Source organism: Gracilinanus agilis, chromosome 3, assembly GCF_016433145.1.
Source record: "Gracilinanus agilis isolate LMUSP501 chromosome 3, AgileGrace, whole genome shotgun sequence".
In the NCBI taxonomy this organism is placed as follows: Eukaryota; Metazoa; Chordata; class Mammalia; order Didelphimorphia; family Didelphidae; genus Gracilinanus; species Gracilinanus agilis.
This window is the reverse complement of record NC_058132.1, coordinates 319547690-319569117: the sequence shown is the minus strand read 5'-3', so window position 1 is coordinate 319569117 and position 21428 is coordinate 319547690. Positions and strand designations below refer to the sequence as shown.

General features: G+C 37.0%; 1 protein-coding gene across 4 annotated transcripts in view; it reads left to right on the top strand.

The window, feature by feature from the left end:
- Positions 1–200: 200 nt before the first annotated feature.
- Positions 201–21428, top strand: part of SAP130 (Sin3A associated protein 130) — a 51398-nt gene continuing 30170 nt past the window's right edge. For 3 of the 4 annotated variants that reach the window (XM_044669976.1, XM_044669975.1, XM_044669974.1), the window contains exons 1-6: positions 207–318; positions 10651–10886; positions 15027–15185; positions 15717–15828; positions 17037–17161; positions 20391–20515. In XM_044669976.1, the coding sequence (XP_044525911.1) occupies positions 207–318; positions 10651–10886; positions 15027–15185; positions 15717–15828; positions 17037–17161; positions 20391–20515 (869 nt within the window). Of the gene's footprint in view, positions 319–10650; positions 10887–15026; positions 15186–15716; positions 15829–17036; positions 17162–20390; positions 20516–21428 lie in introns of all 4 variants that reach the window. The other variant, XM_044669977.1, reaches the window with a different exon arrangement.

Here is a 21428-nt window from a genome sequence, read left to right as displayed (position 1 = left end):
ATTCAGATAGCATTTTCCATTTGAAGATTACTTAGTTTTTCATCTGCTGTTTTGTCTAGTTGAGATAACTTTAGTTATTATAACAAGTACAGTAATGCCATCTTAAGGCTTTAAACATTAGTAACATCAAGTATAAAATATGTAACATCCGTAAGATGTATCTTAAGATTAGATTATAATATTTTGACTATATTTTACAGGTAGAAATGAGTTCTCAACAGTTTCCTCGTTCAGGAGCTCCTTCTACAGGGCTTGGTCAAGCTCCTTCACAAATTTCCAACAGTGCATCAACAGGGCTTATTAACCCAACAGCCACAGGTAAGGCTATCTTTAAGTGTTCTCTTGTTTGCCTTTATAAACTTGCTGGTTTTAGTGTTCAGAATTAGGCAAATTCTCCAGCTAGGTGATGCTATGTGGAGAGTACAGTCTGGAAGGCCTAAGTTTAAACCCAACCTCAGACACTAGCTCTGTGGCCTTGGGCAAATCACTTAACTTCTATGTGCCTCGGTTTCCTTATTTGTAAAATAGGGATAATCATAATACTTTAGAGTTGTTTTGAGCATCCAATATGATAACATTTAAAGCATTTTGCAAAAGCACTATAGAAATGCTGTCATCATCAATATTGTGTCATTTGTAATTAATTGAAATATACAAAATTTACAGGCCCCAGTTCAAATTCAATTCCAGAAACATTTATGAAATGCTTAATTTTTGCCAAATAGGAGGGACATAATGATACAAAGAATAAAGAATCAGCCTTGGGGCACTAAGTCCTACATCTGACACTTGCTGGCTGTGTAACCATGAACAAAACAATTAACCTCTCAGTGCCCTGGGCAATTTTCTAAAAGTCTGAGAAGAGGTGTGCTAATTTGCATTGGTAAAGTTAATACTTCACATAATTAAAATCACATGTCAGGTTAAAAAATAGAGGAATCAGGCACATCGTCAGATATGTACTGAGGATACAAAGACAAAACAGTACTTACCCTCATTGAGCTTACATTCTGCCTTGGGGAATAAAGCATGTACACAAATAAGTACAATAAAGGCAAATTGAGGAGAGAGAGAGCATTTACTTATGGGGGTGGGTGCAGGGTGGGAGGAATCAGGTGGGGTTTCATTGAGGAGATGGTCCCTGAGCTGAGCCTTTGGTAGCAAACTAAACTTTGTGCCATCTGTTTTATCTCTTCTTTTCATACATTCTTGATAGACATGAAGATAGTTGAATAGTCTCCAGGTTTTTTCAAGCCTAAGAAAATTGATTCAGCATATACTACCATATGGAAGTATAACAGATATCTAAGAGTCCTCCTTTCTAGAAATTTGAACTCTGGCTGGGAATAGGTTACAACAACTATAACTTTAGGTAATACAGGCAATCTCTCAACTTCTAGGTGTTCTAGAAATTTGCCTATAAATAATTATTTTGGAATTCAAAAAAATATTTTCCCATAGCAGTAGTGTTAAGTTTTCTGGACAGATAATGAAAATTGCTACCCATCTCCTGATAGATAGATGGTAGACATGGTGTATTGAGATATCTATTTCTTTGGACATGGCTAATTCTGGAATTGGTATTGTTTAATTATGCATATTTACCACAAGGGTTTTGTTTATTTCTTTTTTTAGTGAGGGGGGAATAAAAAATAGATTTTTGTTAATAATAAAAAAAAATTTTAAGTTCTCAGGCCATCCTTTAGAAGCCTATTTAATTTATAATAACTGTTCTATAGAATTGTATTAATAGTAATATAAGAGGTAGTCACCTTTTATTACAGTGTTTCTATTGGATTCATCGTTCCATACTGAATACCAGGAATATATCTGGTGAAGTTTGTATGATGAGATTGTAGACTCTTTGCTTCCTCTCCTCCCATCTGTTGAGCTTGGGCATGAAGAGATCCCTCAACTCCAAGCTGCTGGTGATGGTTCTCATGGCCTAGAGCAGAAGTGCCATCAGGGTGACTTCTGAGATTAAGAATAAAGAATAAGAACAATGGCCCCGGGAGGAGGTTGAGTGTAAAGTACTCTGGCCAGAAGAGACCCCTTAGAACACTTTTTAATCCAGACTGGCTTGTTGTTACCTTGATTCTTTTATTCCCACCTGATTCCTTACCCCCCTCCCTGCTCCTCCTCTGGCCTGTTAAGGAATAACACTCCTTTATTCTACTATTTGCAAAGCATGTCTACAAACTTTCTGAGGGTATTTTTTTAATTACTAAAACACAAAACAGATATTAGATTCCCTGGAGAAAGATTTAAGTTTCAGGTACATGATACTAAAGTATAAAAGTTTAGTACTAAAAGGTATCCAAGAGGGAATTATAATATAATTACAATAAGAACAAAACAAACATGTATCTATTTGTAAAGTGCTTTATATATTTTTAGCTAATTTGATGTTTATCCTCACAACAATGCTAAGAGGTAGGTGCTATTATTATTGCCATTTTACAGATGAGGAAACTTAGGCTGAGAGAAGTTAAGTGATTTACCTGGGATCACATGGTTATTAAATAATTGAGGCAGGTTTTGAACTCAGGTCTTCCTAACTTCCATGTCTAGCACTATCTTTATACTACCTCATCTGCCTCAATCTACCACCTTTATCTGTAAGCTGATCACTTTATTTTACACATGAGAAAACAGCCCCAGGGAATTAAAAAAACATGCCCACAGTCATTTAACTAATTACTAACAAGCCTAAGACTAGAATCAAAGTCTTCTCATTCTTAGATGAGAGTTTTCTCCAGTATTCCATGTTGCTTTACCAGTAAAGTGTATGTCTTCTGCTGACTGAAATAAGGTTCATTGATATGAAAAGAGAACAGTTAGACTCACTCTTCTAGACATTTTATCATAAGAATAAGAGGCTTTTCTAGGTTGAGGGATGAGATTCACCACAGATAGATGGGACAGAGGCTGGCAGTGCTTCCTATGAGGTTTTTTTTTTTTTTTTAAACCCTTGTACTTCGGTGTATTGTCTCATAGGTGGAAGATTGGTAAGGGTGGGCAATGGGGGTCAAGTGACTTGCCCAGGGTCACACAGCTTCCTATGAGGTTTTAGGATTAGGTAACCACAGCAGAAATGGAAACATTGACTGTAGGAGATTTACCCACTTCTCTCCTAGTCTTGGCATTGGAGTCAGCTGAGAAATGAAGAGTGAAAAAGAAATTGTGGCATTAGGTGGGTCTGCAGTGATAAAGGAAAGAGAGAGGAAGAAGGTCCCAACAGCAGCTGAGAAAATGTTTGTGACCACTCACCTAGCTCCATCAGCTTGGGTGGTTTCTTGGATATAAGTATTGTAACAGGCCTGATCAGAATAAAATGAACCCCTTACAGACCACTTAAAGTTAACAAAAGAAGGTCTATTTAGACATAAAATCAGAAGAATAGCAAGCATAAGCCTTCTGGTTTGGCTAGATAAGTCTTTCTTCCTTGTTCTCCAAGGAAAGGGATCTGATCAACTGAGTCTCTTAGATATAATGCACAGCTTTAGTACATGTGCCAGGGCTGAAAGGCTCTGACTCTATGAGTTGGCTTTTTAGACCCTAGACAACCAGAATGTTGCACCATAACCCTCTAGACCAGTGATGGGCAAACTTTTTAAAGAGGGGGCCAAAGGAAAGGAAATGCTCATCTGTCAGTCTGTTTCTAAGGCAACTCTTTCGAAGTTTCATTGCTTTGTATCCTACTCATTATATTCGTCAGATTAGGAATAATGTCACACAGCCAGATAGAACATTTCAGGGGGCCACATCTGGCCCATCACTGCTCTAGACTACTCAAATTCCCTGCCTTTTAGAGAAAATTTAGCCTATGCTACATGGCAGATATTGAGTGCTTCAACAGTAAGGGATGTATGTCAGTCTGACTTCTTGAATTGAGGTCTGCCTGTGTGTAATGAGTGTTGTCTAGTTGGTGGGATTATTGAGTGTTATAGGAGTAATATAAGGAAGAGGATTCCTTAGCTAGGTTCCCTTCCAAATAGGAGCCTTTTTTTTCTCTGAAGTGATATCTTCCTCTTTACCATTTAAGTTCCACGTGAAAGCAGGTCAAAATATTGGTGTTACAGAAGTGGATGAGGGTACCCTTTTCTTTCCAGTGGGGATATTTTGTCTCTTTGTTATCAGTCATGCTATTCCATATGGAACTAGGCCTTTCATAGAAGATAAAACCTAAAACTTACTGCCTATAAAAAATTAGTAGATGGAAATAGTCATTTCTCCCTAAACCTGAATTCATATTTATATCCCAATGTAATTTTAGGACATTTTTCACACTAACTTGGAAGTGACTGATGAGTATTTTATCACTAACAAATACTACTAGCTATTGCCTAGTGCTTCATTTAGAGTTAATTTTATTTACAAAATTATGTAGGTAAATTGCAGAAATTACTGAGTCCATTTCTTTTAATATGTTTGTGTGAATTAAGTATCTCTTCCTAAGTGAATATGCCTAGAATGAATGGATATAGTATAGGAAATTGCAAATAACCATAGAAAGGATACTTGTACATGTAAAAAATGATAAGCCTTTCTTATAAAGATAATTAGTGAAAAACTCACATTAACTATGCATCAAAGAACATAGTTCAACAAAGATATGAGTGCCTGCTGTGTGCAGAAAGCTTTACACTTAGCAGTAATATGTTCAATGATGAACCTCCCTTTTCTTTGCATGGTGAGGGGATTTTAGGCAATGTTTTACCTGATAGAAATCTGTTTTTGAGCTGTAAGGAACAAATTGCCTTTGTTACTTAGAGTATACATGCATAAAGGTAAGATTCTGTTTATTCTTCAAGTTACTAACTAAAAAAAAGGGTTTCCAGAGTGGTGTGGCAGTTATACATCTTATCTCTTTGTAGTCCTGATATCCTAGGGGCCAGCTCACATTTCCAAACTTACCGAGATTTTAAATACGTAACAGTTTACATTTCTGTATAACTTTATGTTCACAAAACCGTTCTGCATGTGTTATCCCATTTGATACTAAGTCTCTGAAATGAGCAAAGCAGTTATTATCTCCATTTTGCAGATAAAGAAAGTGATGCTTAGGGGGTTTATTTCTTGCCCAAGGTGAAAACAGTTTGATTCAGCAGCACATACATATTAATTAAACCAATCCTTGTTAAATGAGTACAAAGTACAAGACACTGTTTTAGAGGCAGAAATGAATAAGCCACACTTCTTCCTTTAAAGACTTTATAATCTAGAAGGGATAATATTGTGGAAGCAGAAATAATAAAGTGCACCATCTTAGTGCATTAATACAGGTAAGGGGATAGTCCTACTGTAGTCTACCCTTGTCTAACAATATAGGAAAGTATTGTGTTCATTTCTAGAGGCACTGTTTGTAAAAGGTACTTTATGAGGAAATGTAAGCCAGTATGATGAGGGAGCTCTAGAACATACCATACTATATTTAAGATTGGTCAAAGGAACTGGAGTTGTATAGAAGAAAAATCATAAAAAGAACATACTAGAAGTCTCTTAAATATTTGAAAGGATATCATAAGAAGAAAGATTAGATTTATTCTCTCTTGTACTAGAGGGCAGAACTAGTAGCTGTAGATAGAAGTTGGAATGGTAGATTTAGATTCTACATAAGAAAAAACTTTCTAACAAACAGTGCCTTTTCAAAAGTGAATGGAGGGAGCAGCTGGGTGGCTCAGTGGATTGAGACCCAGGCCTAGAGATGGGAAGTCCTAGGTTCAAATTTGACCTCAGACAATTCCTAGCTGTGTGACCCTGGGCAAGTCACTTGACCCCCATTGCTTAGAAGGCTCAAACCACTCTTCTGCCTTGAGGCTCCAAGACAGAAGGTAAGGGTTTCAAAAAATGAGTGGATTAATCATCAAAACATTCTGGTACTAGCTAAGAAGTAGAATGGTAGATCAGTGGAATAGTTTAGATATATAATGTATACAGTGATAAATGGCCATAGCAATCTAGTGTTTAATAGACCCAAAGATCTTAGTTTTTGGGACAAGAATTCACTATTTGACAAAAAATTATTGGAAAAACTGGAAAACAGTATAGCAGATACTAGATATAGACTAGTAATATCTCATACTCTACCAAAATAAGGTCAAAGTGAGTATATGATTCAGACATAAAGGGTGATACCATAAGCAGATTAAGGGATCAAGGAATAGTTTGCCTGTCAGATTATGTTAAATTTAAAAGAGTTTGCACAAACAAAACTAATGTAACCAAGATTAGAAGGGAAATAATAAACTGGGAAAAGATTTTTATAGCAAATTTCTCTGGAAATTCCTCATTTCTCAAATCCACAGAGAACTAAGTCAAATTTATAAGAATACAACTTTTCCCCAATTGAAAAATGGTCCAAAGATATGAACAAGCAGTTTTTAGATGAATTCAAAGCTAGCAATAATCATATAAAAATGTTCTAAAGCACTATTGACTAGAGAAATAAAAATTAAAACAACTCTGAGGTGTACTACCTCACACCTATCTGTTTTGCTAATATGACTGTAAAGTGATAAATGTTGGAGGGGAGATGGCAAAATGAACACTGATATATTATTGATGGAGCTGTGAACTGATCACACCTTTTTGGAGGATAATTTGGAACTATGTCCAGAAGGCTATAAAACTATATACTCTTTGATCTAGTAATATCACTACTACAACTGTATCCCAAGGAGAACAAAAACAGAAAAAGTTCCTATTTGTACAAAAATTGGGAATGACCCAACAAATTGTGGTATATGATGATTATGGAATAACTATTGTGCTGTAAGAAACAATGAACTGAACAATTTCAGAAAAAGTTAGAAAGACGTACATGAACTGATGCAAAGTGAAATAAGTAGAACCAGGAAAACACTACACAGTAACAGCAGTAGTGTATGATGACCAATTTAGTGATTTTCAGTGATACAATGATCTGGGATAATTCTGTAGGACTTATGACAAAGAATGCTATATACTCCCAGAGAAAGAACTGATTGACTCTGAATGCTGATCAAAGCACTCAATTTTTCACTTTATTTTATTTTGGGGTTTTGGTTTTTAATATGAATATTCTCCCATAATTACCAATATAGAAATATGCTTTGCAGGATCATACATGTACAACCTAGGTCAAATTGCTTACCATCTTCAGGAGTGTGGAGGAAAGAGAGGAAGGGAGACAATTTGGATGTTATAATTTCAGAAAACATGTTGAAAATTGTTATTACACATAATTGGGAAAAGAAAACATTTTTTAAAAGTGAATGGGTTAGGGGGCAGCTGGGTAGCTCAGTGGATTGAGAGCCAGGCCTAGAGACGGGAGGTCCTAGGTTCAAATCTGGCCTCAGACACTTCCCAGCTGTGTGACCCTGGGCAAGTCACTTGACCCCCATTGCCTACCCTTACCACTCTTCTGCCTTGGAGCCAATACACAGTATTGACTCCAAGACGGAAGGTAAGGGTTTTATAAAAAAATACAATAAAAGTGAATGGGTTTCTGCTGAGGAATAGTTAGAGAAATCATGGTACATGAATGTAATGAAATGTTGCAGCATTGTAAGAAACAATATATGAATACAGAGCACCATGAGAAAGGTATGAATTGATGCAAAAAGGCATATGCAGAAGCAGGAAAACATTTTATGCAATGACTACAACTGTATAATTAGAAAGAACAACAAAACAATAAAAATGTATGCTTTGAAATTATAATGAACAAAATTGGCCCCAAAGAAGAAATATTAAGGTGTGTTTTCTTCCCCTTTTTGCAGATACCATAAATTGTAATAATGTAATAACTAAGTTATAGCACATCCTGTAGAAAGGGCAGACTCTTTCCAGAGGCAACCATAGTATTGATTTGATTGATATTCCTAGAGTAAGAATTGGAAAGAATAAGGATACACACTGTTGTCATTTGGGAGCATGGCTGGGTTGGATTAGCTGCATGAGATGTGAAGCATAGTCTGGTCTGTAGTCAGCAAGATATAGTGGTCTATGAAACTGTCCTCTCATCATCCTGTCCACTCAGCACCGTCGCTGAGGGTGTTAACTTCCCTTGGGAATTCCCTTGTCCCTAGGCTTAAGCCACTTATAATATATTTGTATTGTAATTATTTTGTATATCATAGCTCCCTTACTAAATTATAAACTTTACTTTTTTATTATGAACTGAACAAACATCAAATAAAATAATCATATGCAAAATAAATGAGGATATGAAACTGCAATTCCCCAGGTACAGCTTGTTTTTTCTTTTAAGCATATATAATAAATACAACATGTAACTTTCAAAATTGCCTGCTGGTCTGTTGGGTTTTTTTTTTTTATTCTCTTTTATGAATATAAAAATTGTTTCAAAGATTCTTTTTTGGCAAACTATCACTGGTCTTCTCCCATTAAAAAAAGAAAACAAAACTGGCATAACAAACATGTCTGATCAAGCAGAATAAATTTCTGCATTGTCCATGTCCCAAATATATATGTCTTGTTCCAGTCCTTTAGTCGCTTGTTTTCTGTGCTGGGAGATGGATGGAATATTCATTATTGTGGAGTTGTGTGGTTGGTTGATCATTCCATTGATCAGAGTTCTTAAGTCTTTCCAAACTGTGCTTTTTAAAAAGTATTGTTATTGTGTAAACTGTTAGCTTCATTCTGTGTCAGTTCATATGTTTTCACAAGTTTCTCTGCAAACCTCTCTTTTATAATTTCTTATGAAGCAGTAATTATTCCATTACATTTTAAAATTAATAACCTTCTTGAGGACAATAAATGTGGTTTGTAGATTTTTATACTTCCCATAGCCTATGCAGTAAGCATTTAATAAATATTTGTTGAATGACTACGTTCTAAAACTACCTTTTAAAAGAGTTTCAGGGCATTTTCCCTTTTTCTAGGATCTGGGAATTTGTCAAATGTATCTTTGTTTACCTGCCTTATCCATGGCGTGATTTTAGATTTTAATCAGCCTGCATCTTTCTATATTAAAGGTTGTCATTTTTACTCTATATGTGGAAATTGCCGTCCTCTTGTTTCTTTTTTGTTTCCCTTCTCAGTATCTTTTTCAGCTTCATTATAGTTTTTTTATCTTGTACTTTTGAAATATGACAGTGTAGTGCAGTGATTAGGGTACCAGATTTGAATCAGAAAAACCTGCATTATTACTTATCAGCTTTGTGGCTTTGTTCAAGTCATATAACTTTTCAACCTCTGTTCCCTCATCTGTAAAATGCTTCACAGCATTGTTGTGAGGATCAGATCATAGGAGATAGTATGGGCATAAATGCTTTTATTATGTGTAAAGTACTTATAAATCACTCCTTAAGCATTAGCTATTACAGTAGTTAATGTACAAGTTATTAGAAGCTTTGAACATCATAAGTAGAGCACTTTGGCTTTATAATACTTTATGCAGGTGTTATTTAGGTGTAATTGGATACAAAATTTAAAATAGCAGAATATAAAATTACTAAGAGAGTTAAAGATTAAAGAATAAAAATAGGAAAATATTAAGTCCTGCCTTAAGAGAATCAACTTCCATTTTGTCAAATAGATTTTGTGTAATTTATAGCATTCTTATTTTTTTCTATAATAATTCTGGAGCTCTTCATGAATATAATACAGTAATACATTCAGATGAACTCTTTCCTCCTGCATAGATTCTCCTGGTTTCTTATTTTACATGTAGACTAAGAAATTTGTTACTGGTACAGTTTTTTTACGGTATATTATTTTTAAAAAATAAATTGTACTTGTTTTATTTTCATCTCATTGTTGGATATAGAGCATATGTACACATATGCATATACACACACACACACTCTGAATACTCCTTTGTAACAACAAAAAGGGAAACAAAACTAATCTATAAAGTGACCACAATAGACATTGAATGCACATCATTTGACTCCTAGAGTCCCTCACATTCCCACTAAGAGAAGGCAGGAGAGATGTTTCAGTATCTGTTCTCTGAGACCAAGGGTAAGTCATAAAGTCAGAGGGGGGCAGCTGGATGGCTCAGTAGATTGAGAGCCAGGCCCAGAGGTCCTAGGTTGAAATCTGGCCTCAGATGCTTCCTAGCTTTGTGTCCTTAACCCCCATTGTCTAGCCCTTACCACTCTTCTGCCTTGGAACCAATACACAGTATTGATTCTAAGATGGAAGATAAGGGTTAAAAAAACAAACAAAAAAGACTACTCAGAATTTGTCTACTCCTTACTGTTCTTTATGTTTGCATTATTGATTGTGTATGATATAAAAATTCTTTTAAATATGTTTTATTTATGCCTTTTGTCTTTACACTGCAATCATTTCCCACCCACCTCTTAAGATTGAATGTTACTGTAATGGGCTTTAAGCCAGGAAGCCATTTCTCTCATAGTTTTAACTATGAAAGAAGATTTCCTAAGTAACAAATCCCAATGATGTAGAAATTTCAAAACAGGTAAAACTGAAAAATATAAGTATAATAATCTTGTTAAGTTATTATTGTTAGAGTGAAAAGAGCAAATTTCTGTGCTTATTTCGATTCGTCTAGGAACTGAGCTAATTGTCAGTCCTCAAACCTAATTGGACTTGTGTAACAATAATCATTGACTTAAAGAAAATATAATGTTGATACTACAGAAAACTAATTTTAACCTTTTATGTCTTTATTAGTTAATGATGAATCTAATCGAGATTCAGAAGTCACTCCCAGGGAGCACCTGGGCTCCAGTAGTTCTTTACAGTCTCGTGAAGAAAAGCAAGAGCCAGTTGTGGTGCGACCTTATCCACAGGTCCAAATGTTGCCTCCCCACCATGCAGTATCCTCAGGGGCTCCGGTCACCGTCACAGCCCCACCAGCACATCTGACTCCAGCAGTACCGCTTTCATTTTCAGAGGGACTGATGAAGGTAACCCAAAGGAAAGGTTCAAATTTCATATTGAGCCGTAACCTGATGAAAGACCAGCTTCTTTAGTCAAGTGGCCTCATGATCATCTCCTACTTTTTGTGATTGCTCTGCTGTGTTCGGGGGTTTTTGTACTACTTGGCTGTTATACATCATTAGGTTTTTACTAGGACTTTTCCATGATATATTTTGAAATTAATTTCATTATCTTGATTTCTGGCCATTATTTGAAACTGTTGACCACCCTCTCTTCCTGAATACTTAATCTCTATATTTTTATGACACTGTTCTCTCTCTTGGTTTCTTCTCAGTTCCCTTGGTGGTTCATCATCTATGTTATACTCTTTAACTATGGCTGTAATCAGAGCTTCATCCCAGCCCTTTTATCTCTGTCGGCTCTCAGTCAGTAATCATTTATTAAGCATGTACTATATGCCAGGTGTACAAAGCTCTAGATAAGCAAAGAAAGGGAAAACATGGCTGCCTTGCCTAAAAGTCGCTTATAGTCAAATGGGGGATACCATATAGAGAACTATTTATATCTAATACCCATACAAAGTTGAAAGAAAGTAATTCAGGAGGAAGGCATTCATTGGAGGAGTTGGGAAGTCCTCTTCCATGAGGTGGGATTTGAGGCCAGGAAAGCTAAGCGGCAAGAGGTAGACAATTGCAAGGATAGGAGATAGTTCAGAAGCAGAGATTGTGATTCCAGGAATAATAAAGAGGTCCATGTCACTGGATCGAAGGTACATAAGAGAGAAGTAAGGGATATAAAAAGACTGGAAAAGGTAGGAAGAGGTCAAGTTGCTATGAGCTTTAGGTGCTAAAAAGAGAACGTTTTACTTGATCTCAGAGGATAATAGGGAGCCACTAAACCTGGGGCAGGGGGAGATGTGACATAAACAACATTGAGGCATCTTGAATTGATGCAGCTAAGCCAAATTCCCTTGCTTGAGATGCTTGTCATGGTCTGCTATGCAGCTTCTTGGGGCTATTTTGTAGTCAACCAGAAAATGATGTCAAAATCCTAGACCTTTGGTCCCCTAAGTAAGATCTTAAGAATAGTTTCAATACTTTTTAAAGGAAAAACAAGAATGACTTTCATGGGAGCAAGGGTTAGGATATTGCTCCCAGGTTTGAGAGATGTTGTGATGGTAAAAATGACAAGATTCGGCAACAGATTAAATATGTGGAATGATTTCAAGTGAAGAGTTAAAGGTTGTTGGTATACTCAACTGTAATAGCACATTTGGGAGGGCTTTGGCAAGAAGAATTCTGTTTGGATTCAAGATGCTATCCACTTTAAAATATTCAAAGTAGATCTGGAATTCAGGAAAGTTAAGACAGTAAACTTTTATTAAGTACCTTTGTATACCAGGCAATGTGCTAAAGCACTGGAGATTCAAAGAGAGGCAAAAAATATCCCCTATTCTTAATCAAGATATAGACATGATAAGTTAGAGATAATCTCAGAAGGAAGGCACTGAGATTAAGAACTGGCAAAGTTTTCTTATAGAAGGTAGAACTTCTATATGAGCTAGAGTGGGGAGAGACCTGACACAGGGAGACCAATCAGAACCAATCTAGGAGTAAGGTGATACGGGTCTGCACCAAAGTGCAATGTCAGAGAAGAGAAGGGATTATAAATCAGAGATATACCAAAGATAGAAATGACAGCACTGGGCAACTAATTGGGATATGAAAGAGTGAGAGGTAAGAGTAAAGATCCATTTGATATGAAAGAGTGAGAGGTAAGAGTGAAGATCCAAGAATGGTATCTAGGCTGTGAGCCTTGATGACTAGGAGAATGGTGGTGAGTAGGACTAGATATATAGGTTTGGGAATTAACTACTTAGAGATGATCATTGAATCCATGGGTACTAGAGGGAAAAGAGAAGAGGGCTCTCAGTATGAAACCTTGGAAGACATCCTATGGTATAACTTAGATGAGAATGCAGTAAAGGAAATTTAAAAGAATTGGTTATACAAATAGGAGAATTGAGATAGAATATTGTCACAGAAAACTAAAGAGGAGAAAGTATCCAGAAGGATATGATGTTCAAAGTGTCATGACTATAAGGGAAAAAAATCAAGATAAAGATTGATAAAAGACCATTAATAAGAACTAGCATTTATTTAGTGCTTTAAGGTTTGCACAACACTTGAAAAATCTCATTTTTTATCTAAAATGACACTGGAAGGCAGATGCTATTATTATCTCCATTTTACAGATGAAGAAACAGAGACATAGAAAAGTCATCACTTGCACAGGGTCACACAACTAATATCAATTTGGGGCAAGATTTTAATTCTACTTTAGTCTGACTTCAGGACCAATGTTCTATATCCATTGTGCCACCTAGCTACCTCATTAGATTTGACAATTAAGAGATCATTGGTAACTTTGGAGAGAGCAGTTTCAGTTGAATAATAAAGATGGATGCCTTGCAGCAGAGGGATTAGAAGTTAATGAAAGGGGAGGAAGTAGAAAAACCAAGTGCAAGGCTTTCTCTAGGAGGTTAGCCAAGAAGGGGAAGAGAAATGTCAGATGATAGCAAGTTGGGTAGTAGGATAAGTGAGGGTTTTTTAAGGATGGGGGAGACATAAACATATTTGTTGGTAGCAGGGAAGGAAACTAGTATTTACAGAGATTGACAATTAGAGAGATAGTGGGAATAATAGCTTAGACCAGTGATGGTGAACTTACTACATGCATGCCAAAGATGGCACACAGAGTACTCTCTGTGGGCACATGCACTTCTGCGCAACCTCTTCCCCCCCTCCCCCCCCCACTACACACACACATACACAGTTCATTACTTAAAAAAACAGAGGGCCTCTGGCAGAGATGCTCCCCTCCCTCTCTCCCCTGCCTCTCTACCAATAGCCCAATGGGAGTGCACAGAAGGTAAGGTAGGAAGCTCACAGGTGGCAGAACTGGAGGGAAGCGGAGCACTCAGGTCACTCCCCTCCCCCTCTCAACACTTGCTGAGAAAATTTCTCACTTCTCCCATCCCTCTGCCTAGCAGCCCAATGGTAGCACTTCCTCCCTCCCCTATATGGGGGGGGGGGCACATCCGGCACTCAGTGGAGGGGCAAGGCACAAGGTCTCTATAAGGTTTGCCATCACTGGCATCAACAATCCTATCTGCTTCTGAAGCAGGACATTTGGATGGCTTTGAAGTATCATGTCGAGAAGTTTCCTTGGTAAAGAGAAGGGCCACCTCTTTATGAAGGAAGGTGAAGGAAGTTAGAATTAGGGATGGTGTCTGCATGAAATGAAACAGGATGAAAAGAAAGAATTCTTAGCATATAGCCTCACTTTTTTCGATAAAGTATAAGATTAGATTCTCTTCTGAGAGGGTGGGGGAAGGTTTGAGAAGAAGAGATGAAAATGTTTTGGAATAGTCTCTGCAGTGAGGAGAGTAGAGAGTTGATTAGAACAATATAAAAGAATTGCCTTACTACAGTGAGAGTCCAGTTGAAATTATGATAATTTAAATTTGTAATGGGCCATATTAGTGCAATTTTGTGACTTCTTTCCAGCTATGTTCAGCAGCACATAAATAGGAGTGAAGGTAGTGGAAATAATCCAGGATTATATTTTGTGGCCACCATGTCTGGAATGCCTTTCCTCCTCAGAACTCTCTTAAGAGTCTTAGTATCTTCTGAACTTGTCTCCAGCACCCCTTCTCTGTGTTTCTCATCTCCCAGATCCCCTATTCTCTGAAACTGCCTCATCTCTCTACTTTACTTGTATTTATGCATAATGACATTCTTTGACTAATAAAGCTTCTTAAAGGGGAAAAAAGAGAGGCTTCATGTCTTTCAACACCTAACATAATATCTGGCATATATTGAACAATTAATAATTATTGATTGATTGACATCAATGGCAATTATATGGTAACATTTTGGAATTTTAGGGTTGTTTTTTTTTTAACTTTTGAGGATACCCTTTCCTTGGCTCTGTCACTCCAGACAATTCCAGTTGCCTACTAACTTGTGTTAGAGTGGAATGGCTATATCCTAGTCTTACATTCTAATTAAAATTAACTGACTTTCCTTATAGCTTTTGATTTAAGGTCTTGGATAAAAGATGAATGTTTCTTGAAAAATTATTGATATGATTTCTGTTTGTAGCCGCCTCTGAAGCCCACCATGCCGAGCCGTCCCATTGCTCCTGCTCCACCTTCGACCCTGTCACTCCCTCCCAAAGTTCCAGGGCAGGTGACTGTGACGATGGAGAGTAGCATCCCTCAAGCTTCAGCCATTCCTGTGGCAACAATCAGTGGACAACAGGTTTTTCCTCTTGTTTTACAAAATTAAGATAAAGCTATTTTTTCTCTTCATTGAGTACCAGTATGCCATATTAAGTCATATGTTATCTGTACAAGGAAGAAGGAAATATAAAAATGAGTGGCATATTTTGCTATGTCTGTTTATTCTTGCTCATTGATAGTTATGCTCCAATGAGTCTAGAAGGGCTTCATTACTAAGGAAGAGTTGGCAAAGAAGTGGTCAGGGCATAAACAAATTTTGTTTGTCCAGAATAAATATAATAGCATCATTGGAAATAGAAATTATTGCATATTTAAAACTGCCACACCTTAGATGTATCTACATGCATCTCACTAATGAACTAGGCCAGAAGCAATTGATGAGTTATTAGAAAAGTTATTCATCCAAACCACTTATTATGCCCCTAATTACATAAAGTACTTGACCTTTACTTTCTAAAAGCAATCCTTCAACAAAAGATTTACAGTCAGCTTCTAAGCTTTAAACAAGCACATTATGAATACCTTATTACTCCTTTTCTTTTTATTACAGGGACACCCCAGCAATTTGCATCATATTATGACCACAAATGTTCAGATGTCCATCATTCGCAGTAGTGCTCCTGGTCCCCCTCTTCATATTGGAGCTTCTCATTTACCTCGAGGTAAATTATTCCAGCTTTTGTCCCAGATTTTAATAAAGAGGTATATAGAGCATTGTACAAAGTATCTCATAGTACTTATTTGAAAGATAATGTTTCACACAACATTTGTGTAAGTTTGCATGTAAATTAAATTCAGAATTATACCAGATTCCTAGCATACCCCTGCTTGCATATTCCAAGAATATACCTTAAAGTTTCAAATGAATGAATGACTTAATGTTGTATATATTTGGTATATTTTCACTCCTTTATTAAGTCTACATAGATTATCAGCATGATTGATTTAAATGGATCTTATCACTTTCATCATCATATCTGCTCCTTTTGTAATCACTTTCTGTAGCAGATAAATTTAGTTGAAAACAGATCATCGATCCAAAAAAGTACAAATGATGGAATAGAAACAAAAAAAAAACAATTTATTTTTTAGACATTTCTGTGAGCCTGTTTTATTTATAATGGGCCATAAATATGTTGGGTAAAATTTTTTTTTGTCAGTTACACTTTTTTTTTTCAAATTTGAAAACATCCATAACAGTAGAGGAAGCTATGGCTTAGACAGGAAGATTTGAGTCCAAGTCCTACCTCTGGGACCGAGCAAATAATAGAAACTCTTAGTACTCTAAGTTACTAGGCCACTACAGGCAATTATGACTAGAAATTATAGAAAAAGTGATGGCTTACATTAGCATAGGGAATTTCCCAATATGGGATTTTCCTCTACCTGTGAAATCATAGATCTGACATCTATCAGTAATAGTTAATTGCTTATCTTTTGAAAAGTAGAAATATTTTATTATATTACACTAGCTAATTCTATCCGTTAAGTACCAAGGGTTTGTTGTTGTTCCGTCATGTCCAACTATGTGACCCCACAGATAGTCCGTGGCGTTTCCTGGGGTGGTTTGCTATTTCCTTTTCCTATGAGTCTCCATTTTGCATATGAGGAACTGTGGCAAATAAGGGGTAAGTGACTTGCTAGGGTCACATAGCTAGTAAGTGGATGAGGCCAGATTTGAACTCAGATCTTCTTCCTGACTGCAGGCCAGGTGCTGTATTTACTATAGCACCTAGCTATCTGTTAACTAAAAGTTACTTAGCCTAATTAACTTCTTTCTAGTGCCCTTTTTCTGTGGATAAAATTAGGCTTTTCATTGCTTGTCAGACATGGCAGATCATTTTGTTATGGATGCAATTTCATATTTTAGGTGCAGCTGCTGCCGCCGTGATGTCCAGTTCTAAGGTAACCACAGTCCTGAGGCCAACTTCACAGTTGCCAAATGCAGCTACAGCTCAGCCAGCAGTACAACACATCATTCATCAGCCAATCCAGGCAGGTGATGGTCTTGGGGGAGGGGAGGTAATTCTTCAACAAACATGTATTGAGTAATTATGCTTTATGGTCAGGACCCTACTAGGTGGAAGGGGCTCCAGGAAATAAGAAGAGGAGTGAAGGGTAGTCTTTGATTCTTGAAGAATTTGCATTCTAGTTGTAGAAGAAGACATAAAAACAAACAGTTAAATAACAATATGAGTCAGTACAGTATAGACCCATTTTGGTGAAGTTGTAGCCCGCGTACCCTGGCAGCACAGATAGGGCTGCTGTGTTCCCCCTCTTCCCAGTGCCCGAGGACATTTTTGGCATGCCCTGCCCCTCTGTCCATGTGCCTAAAGTGAGCACTTCCTCCCTCCACTATCTGGGGTAATGCAAAGGGCTCACAGGCAGCTTGAAGTTGCATTTTGGGCACAAGATCTCGAAAATGTTTACCTTCTAAGACCGAAGAGTTTAAAGGAAGGAGAGAGTGACTGAGGAGTAGTGTGGCAGATGAAAGGTTAAATGACTAAGGGAAAAAAAGGTTCAACCTTCCAGAACCTAGCTTTTAAAGTAATATATGCAGGAACCAGCAGCCTTCCTCAGTCTTAGCACTACAGGGCAAGACAGATTTTATGCATTAAAAAGGCACAGTTAGTTAGCACAGTGGAGAAAGAGTACCAGGTCTGGAGTCAGGAGATCTTGGGTTCAAATTTGACCCCAAACACTCTATAGCTGTGAAACACCCTGGGCAAGTCATTTAATCCTATTTATCTAGCCCTCACTCTTCTATCTTAGGGTTGTTATTAAGATAAAGTACAGGTTTAAAACTAAAAATAAAAAGAATCTAATAAAAATTAATTTAAAAAACCATTGTTGATTAATAAAAGAAAATTGACTAGGATGCAAAATTATACAATCTGACTTCTAACTGGGGAAAGATTAGGAAGTTTCCAGATTAGGACAGGGAGAGTGAACAAGTATAATTCCTATTCCCCCAAAGTGTCTGTATTAAATAAATGGAACATAGAAACAGTATCTGATAGACCAGTACATGGCCAGTTTTCACATTAGATGTATGGTTTGCTTGAAATGTGTAAGTGTAAGAAAATTGCTTGTCCCAGTGTTTGGATCCAGTTGAGTTTCTGGTCCACATAACCTAGGTCCTTAGTTAAGATCTCTTAGCAGCAGGTAGAGTAGCCAGCTTCCCTGCCATGAGGGGCTAGGTTCACACAATGCATTCAAATTTTCCTCCAGTTCCCACAGTAAAATAGTTTCTTCATGAGACAAAAATTGGATTAGACTTACAATTGAATAGAAAGGGAATTAAACTAACTTCAGAATTGAGTCACCAGATAGAGTCAGTGTAATTCACTCAATTCCCACTACCATTTGCTGTTCTAATCCCCTCAGTAGCAGGGCCTCATCGCTTAAAATTTGTGTTCAACAACACTTTGTCGAGTAATTTTGACTTCACCTGGTATGTTGACTTTAGAACATGTTCTCTGCATAAGATGGGAGTCTAGTGTAAACCAGGTTAGCTAGAGGAAAAGATTCATATAAGAGAGTAGTAGGTGATGAAATTGAAAGGGTTAATTGGGCCATTGATTATACAAGACTAAATAAATTTTCATTTTACTCTGTGGGCAGTGAGGAATTCATTTCAGTTTTTTGAGCTTCTGAGAAGCTTAAAATTTTTTTTTTAACCCTTTCATTCTGTCTTGTATCAGTTCTAAGACAGAAGAGTGGTGAGGGCTAGGGAATTGGGATTAAGTTAATGGCCCAGGGTCACACAGCTAGAAAGTATTCAAGGCCACATTTGAACTCAGGTCCTCCCAATTCCAGGCTTGTTGCTCTATCCACTATGCCACCTCGCTCCCCCAGTGTTAATTCTTTAAAATCTTGTTTTAGGGAGGATTAATCTGATTGCTTTGTAAAATAAATTGTTAGGAGGATAAATTAGAGCTAGGCAGATCAGGAGGAAATAAACATTTGAAGACATCAGGATCTGCATTAGTGCAGTGGCAATGAGAATATAAAAAAAGGGATAAACTGAAGAAACATTGTCAGAGAATCATTTCTGTGGGCACAAATCATAGGGCTTAATGTTTATAGCAAGAAGGGACCTTAGAAGTCATCCAAGCCAACTCCTCATTTTATAGATAGGGAAACAGGCTAGGGAAGTTAAGGGACTTGTACCAGCTCACTCATGTTGTTAGTTACAGAACTAGTATCAAAGGCCAGGTCCTCTGATTCCAAATCAGTCTCCCTCTCTCCCCCTTTCCCTTTCTCTGTCCCTTCCCCCTGCCTTTCTTTCTCCCTCTCCCTCTTCTTTTCCATCTCTCCCCTCTCCTTTTCCACACCACCTTCCAGAGAGAGGGAAAAAATTAAGCATGACTTTTTTTTTTTTTTTTTTTTTAACCCTTGTACTTCGGTGTATTGTCTCATAGGTGGAAGAGTGGTAAGGGTGGGCAATGGGGGTCAAGTGACCTGCCCAGGGTCACACAGCTGGGAAGTGGCTGAAGCCGGGTTTGAACCTAGGACCTCCTGTCTCTAGGCCTGACTCTCACTCCACTGAGCTACCCAGCTGCCCCCTAAGCATGACTTCTTAAGGATTCAAGTTTGGGTGACTGATCAGAAATAAAACATCAGAAAGTCTCCACCTGAATATGGGGTATAAAAAGGATAGGTATATTTTTACATGTAATATTTAAAAGCTATGGCTGGACATCCACATGGAAATGTCCAGCAGGTAGTAAACCACCCTGGGCCTTTCTCTTCCTTTTGAAGAATGGAATCTGCCTTGAGGACTAACAGCTTGCTTTGTCCAGCTATCCTCTGAGTTTATTGGAAAAGAATCTCATAATATGACACTCCTCAATAGGATGTCAGTATAGGAGAAAACAGTAAGAAAATTACTAATCTTGGGACTAACTCTTGAGTTGTAAGAGTGGCAAAGGAAAATTTTTATTGTGGTTATATTTAGAATTTTGAGCATAAAACTCTGTCCAAACAAAATCGAGCCTCTGAAATTTTCTGGCTTTTGATGATCCTGTTCCATGCATTAACCATCCCAAAAAATCAGTATTTCCTTCATGCTTTCTGAATTGTGCCCATCAAACTTTGCCAAGAAACATAATTGTTTTTCTGAGCTATCACAATTCTCAGCTTGTCCCTATAAACTACAGCATTATAAATTTCTCATTTGACTTTTAATTTTAAAAATGACCTGTTTTTCTCCTATTTACAGTCTCGTCCCCCAGTGACCACCTCAAATACCATCCCTCCTGCTGTGGTAGCAACTGTTTCAGCCACCAGAGCTCAGTCTCCAGTCATTACAACAACAGCAGCTCATGCTACTGATTCAACCCTTAGGTGAGTGGGGAACATGAAAACCAAGTGATATAAAATTGAAAGAGACTAATAATGTATTTTACGGTACTTTGAGAGCTTGTCTTGATAAAAATAATGAAAGGAATCATCATAAGAAAAGTATATCACTGTGTATTCTAACTTTATTCCTAGACTAGAGTTGGACTTTTGGAGGTGATGTGTGATCCGGTGGCTGATGATGGGATTTATGAAATCTAATCCTAGTTCTAATTTATTCATAAAACTTTTGGCTATGTATCTTTAGGAAAGAATTTTTAATGAGTTGAGCTTCACATTATTGTTGTAAATCTTCTGTTAAATAAATTTAGGAGTTATTATAAACTATACGACTAAACTGAAGCACTTGAATATTACCTTCAGAAGTGGAACAATTTAAGTGTGAGTTTAGAAAAGAGAGGACTGGGAGGGTCAGCAAATTGCTAGTGTCATTTCATTGCCCCTGTATTTCACATTTATCTATTATTTCCCCAAAAATAAAAACCATTGATCTTGACTGAAATATATGTACTCTATGCTGCTGATATACAGACAGTGTTTGAAAGACAGTCGACTTTAGTTATAGGTAGTTAGAGTATATAGAATTCAAACTCTACCAATAATCCTAAGCTTCATTTAAACTAGTAATTTGGGGGGAGGGTTCCTGATTTAATTTTTCACCAGAGACAATGAGAAATAAAACATTTAGCTCTTCATTGTGATAACTAGCGGAAATGACTCCAACCTGTTGTGTAAAAACAACCAAATTTAAAGACCTTATAGACTGATGAATGAACCTGTCTTAAATTTTGACACTTTTTGTAAGGGGATAGGAGAATGGTAATGCCCTGCACACAATGTAAGTATAAAGAATGAAATATTATTGCAAAGAATCTTTTCATTTGTAGCATTGCAGTTG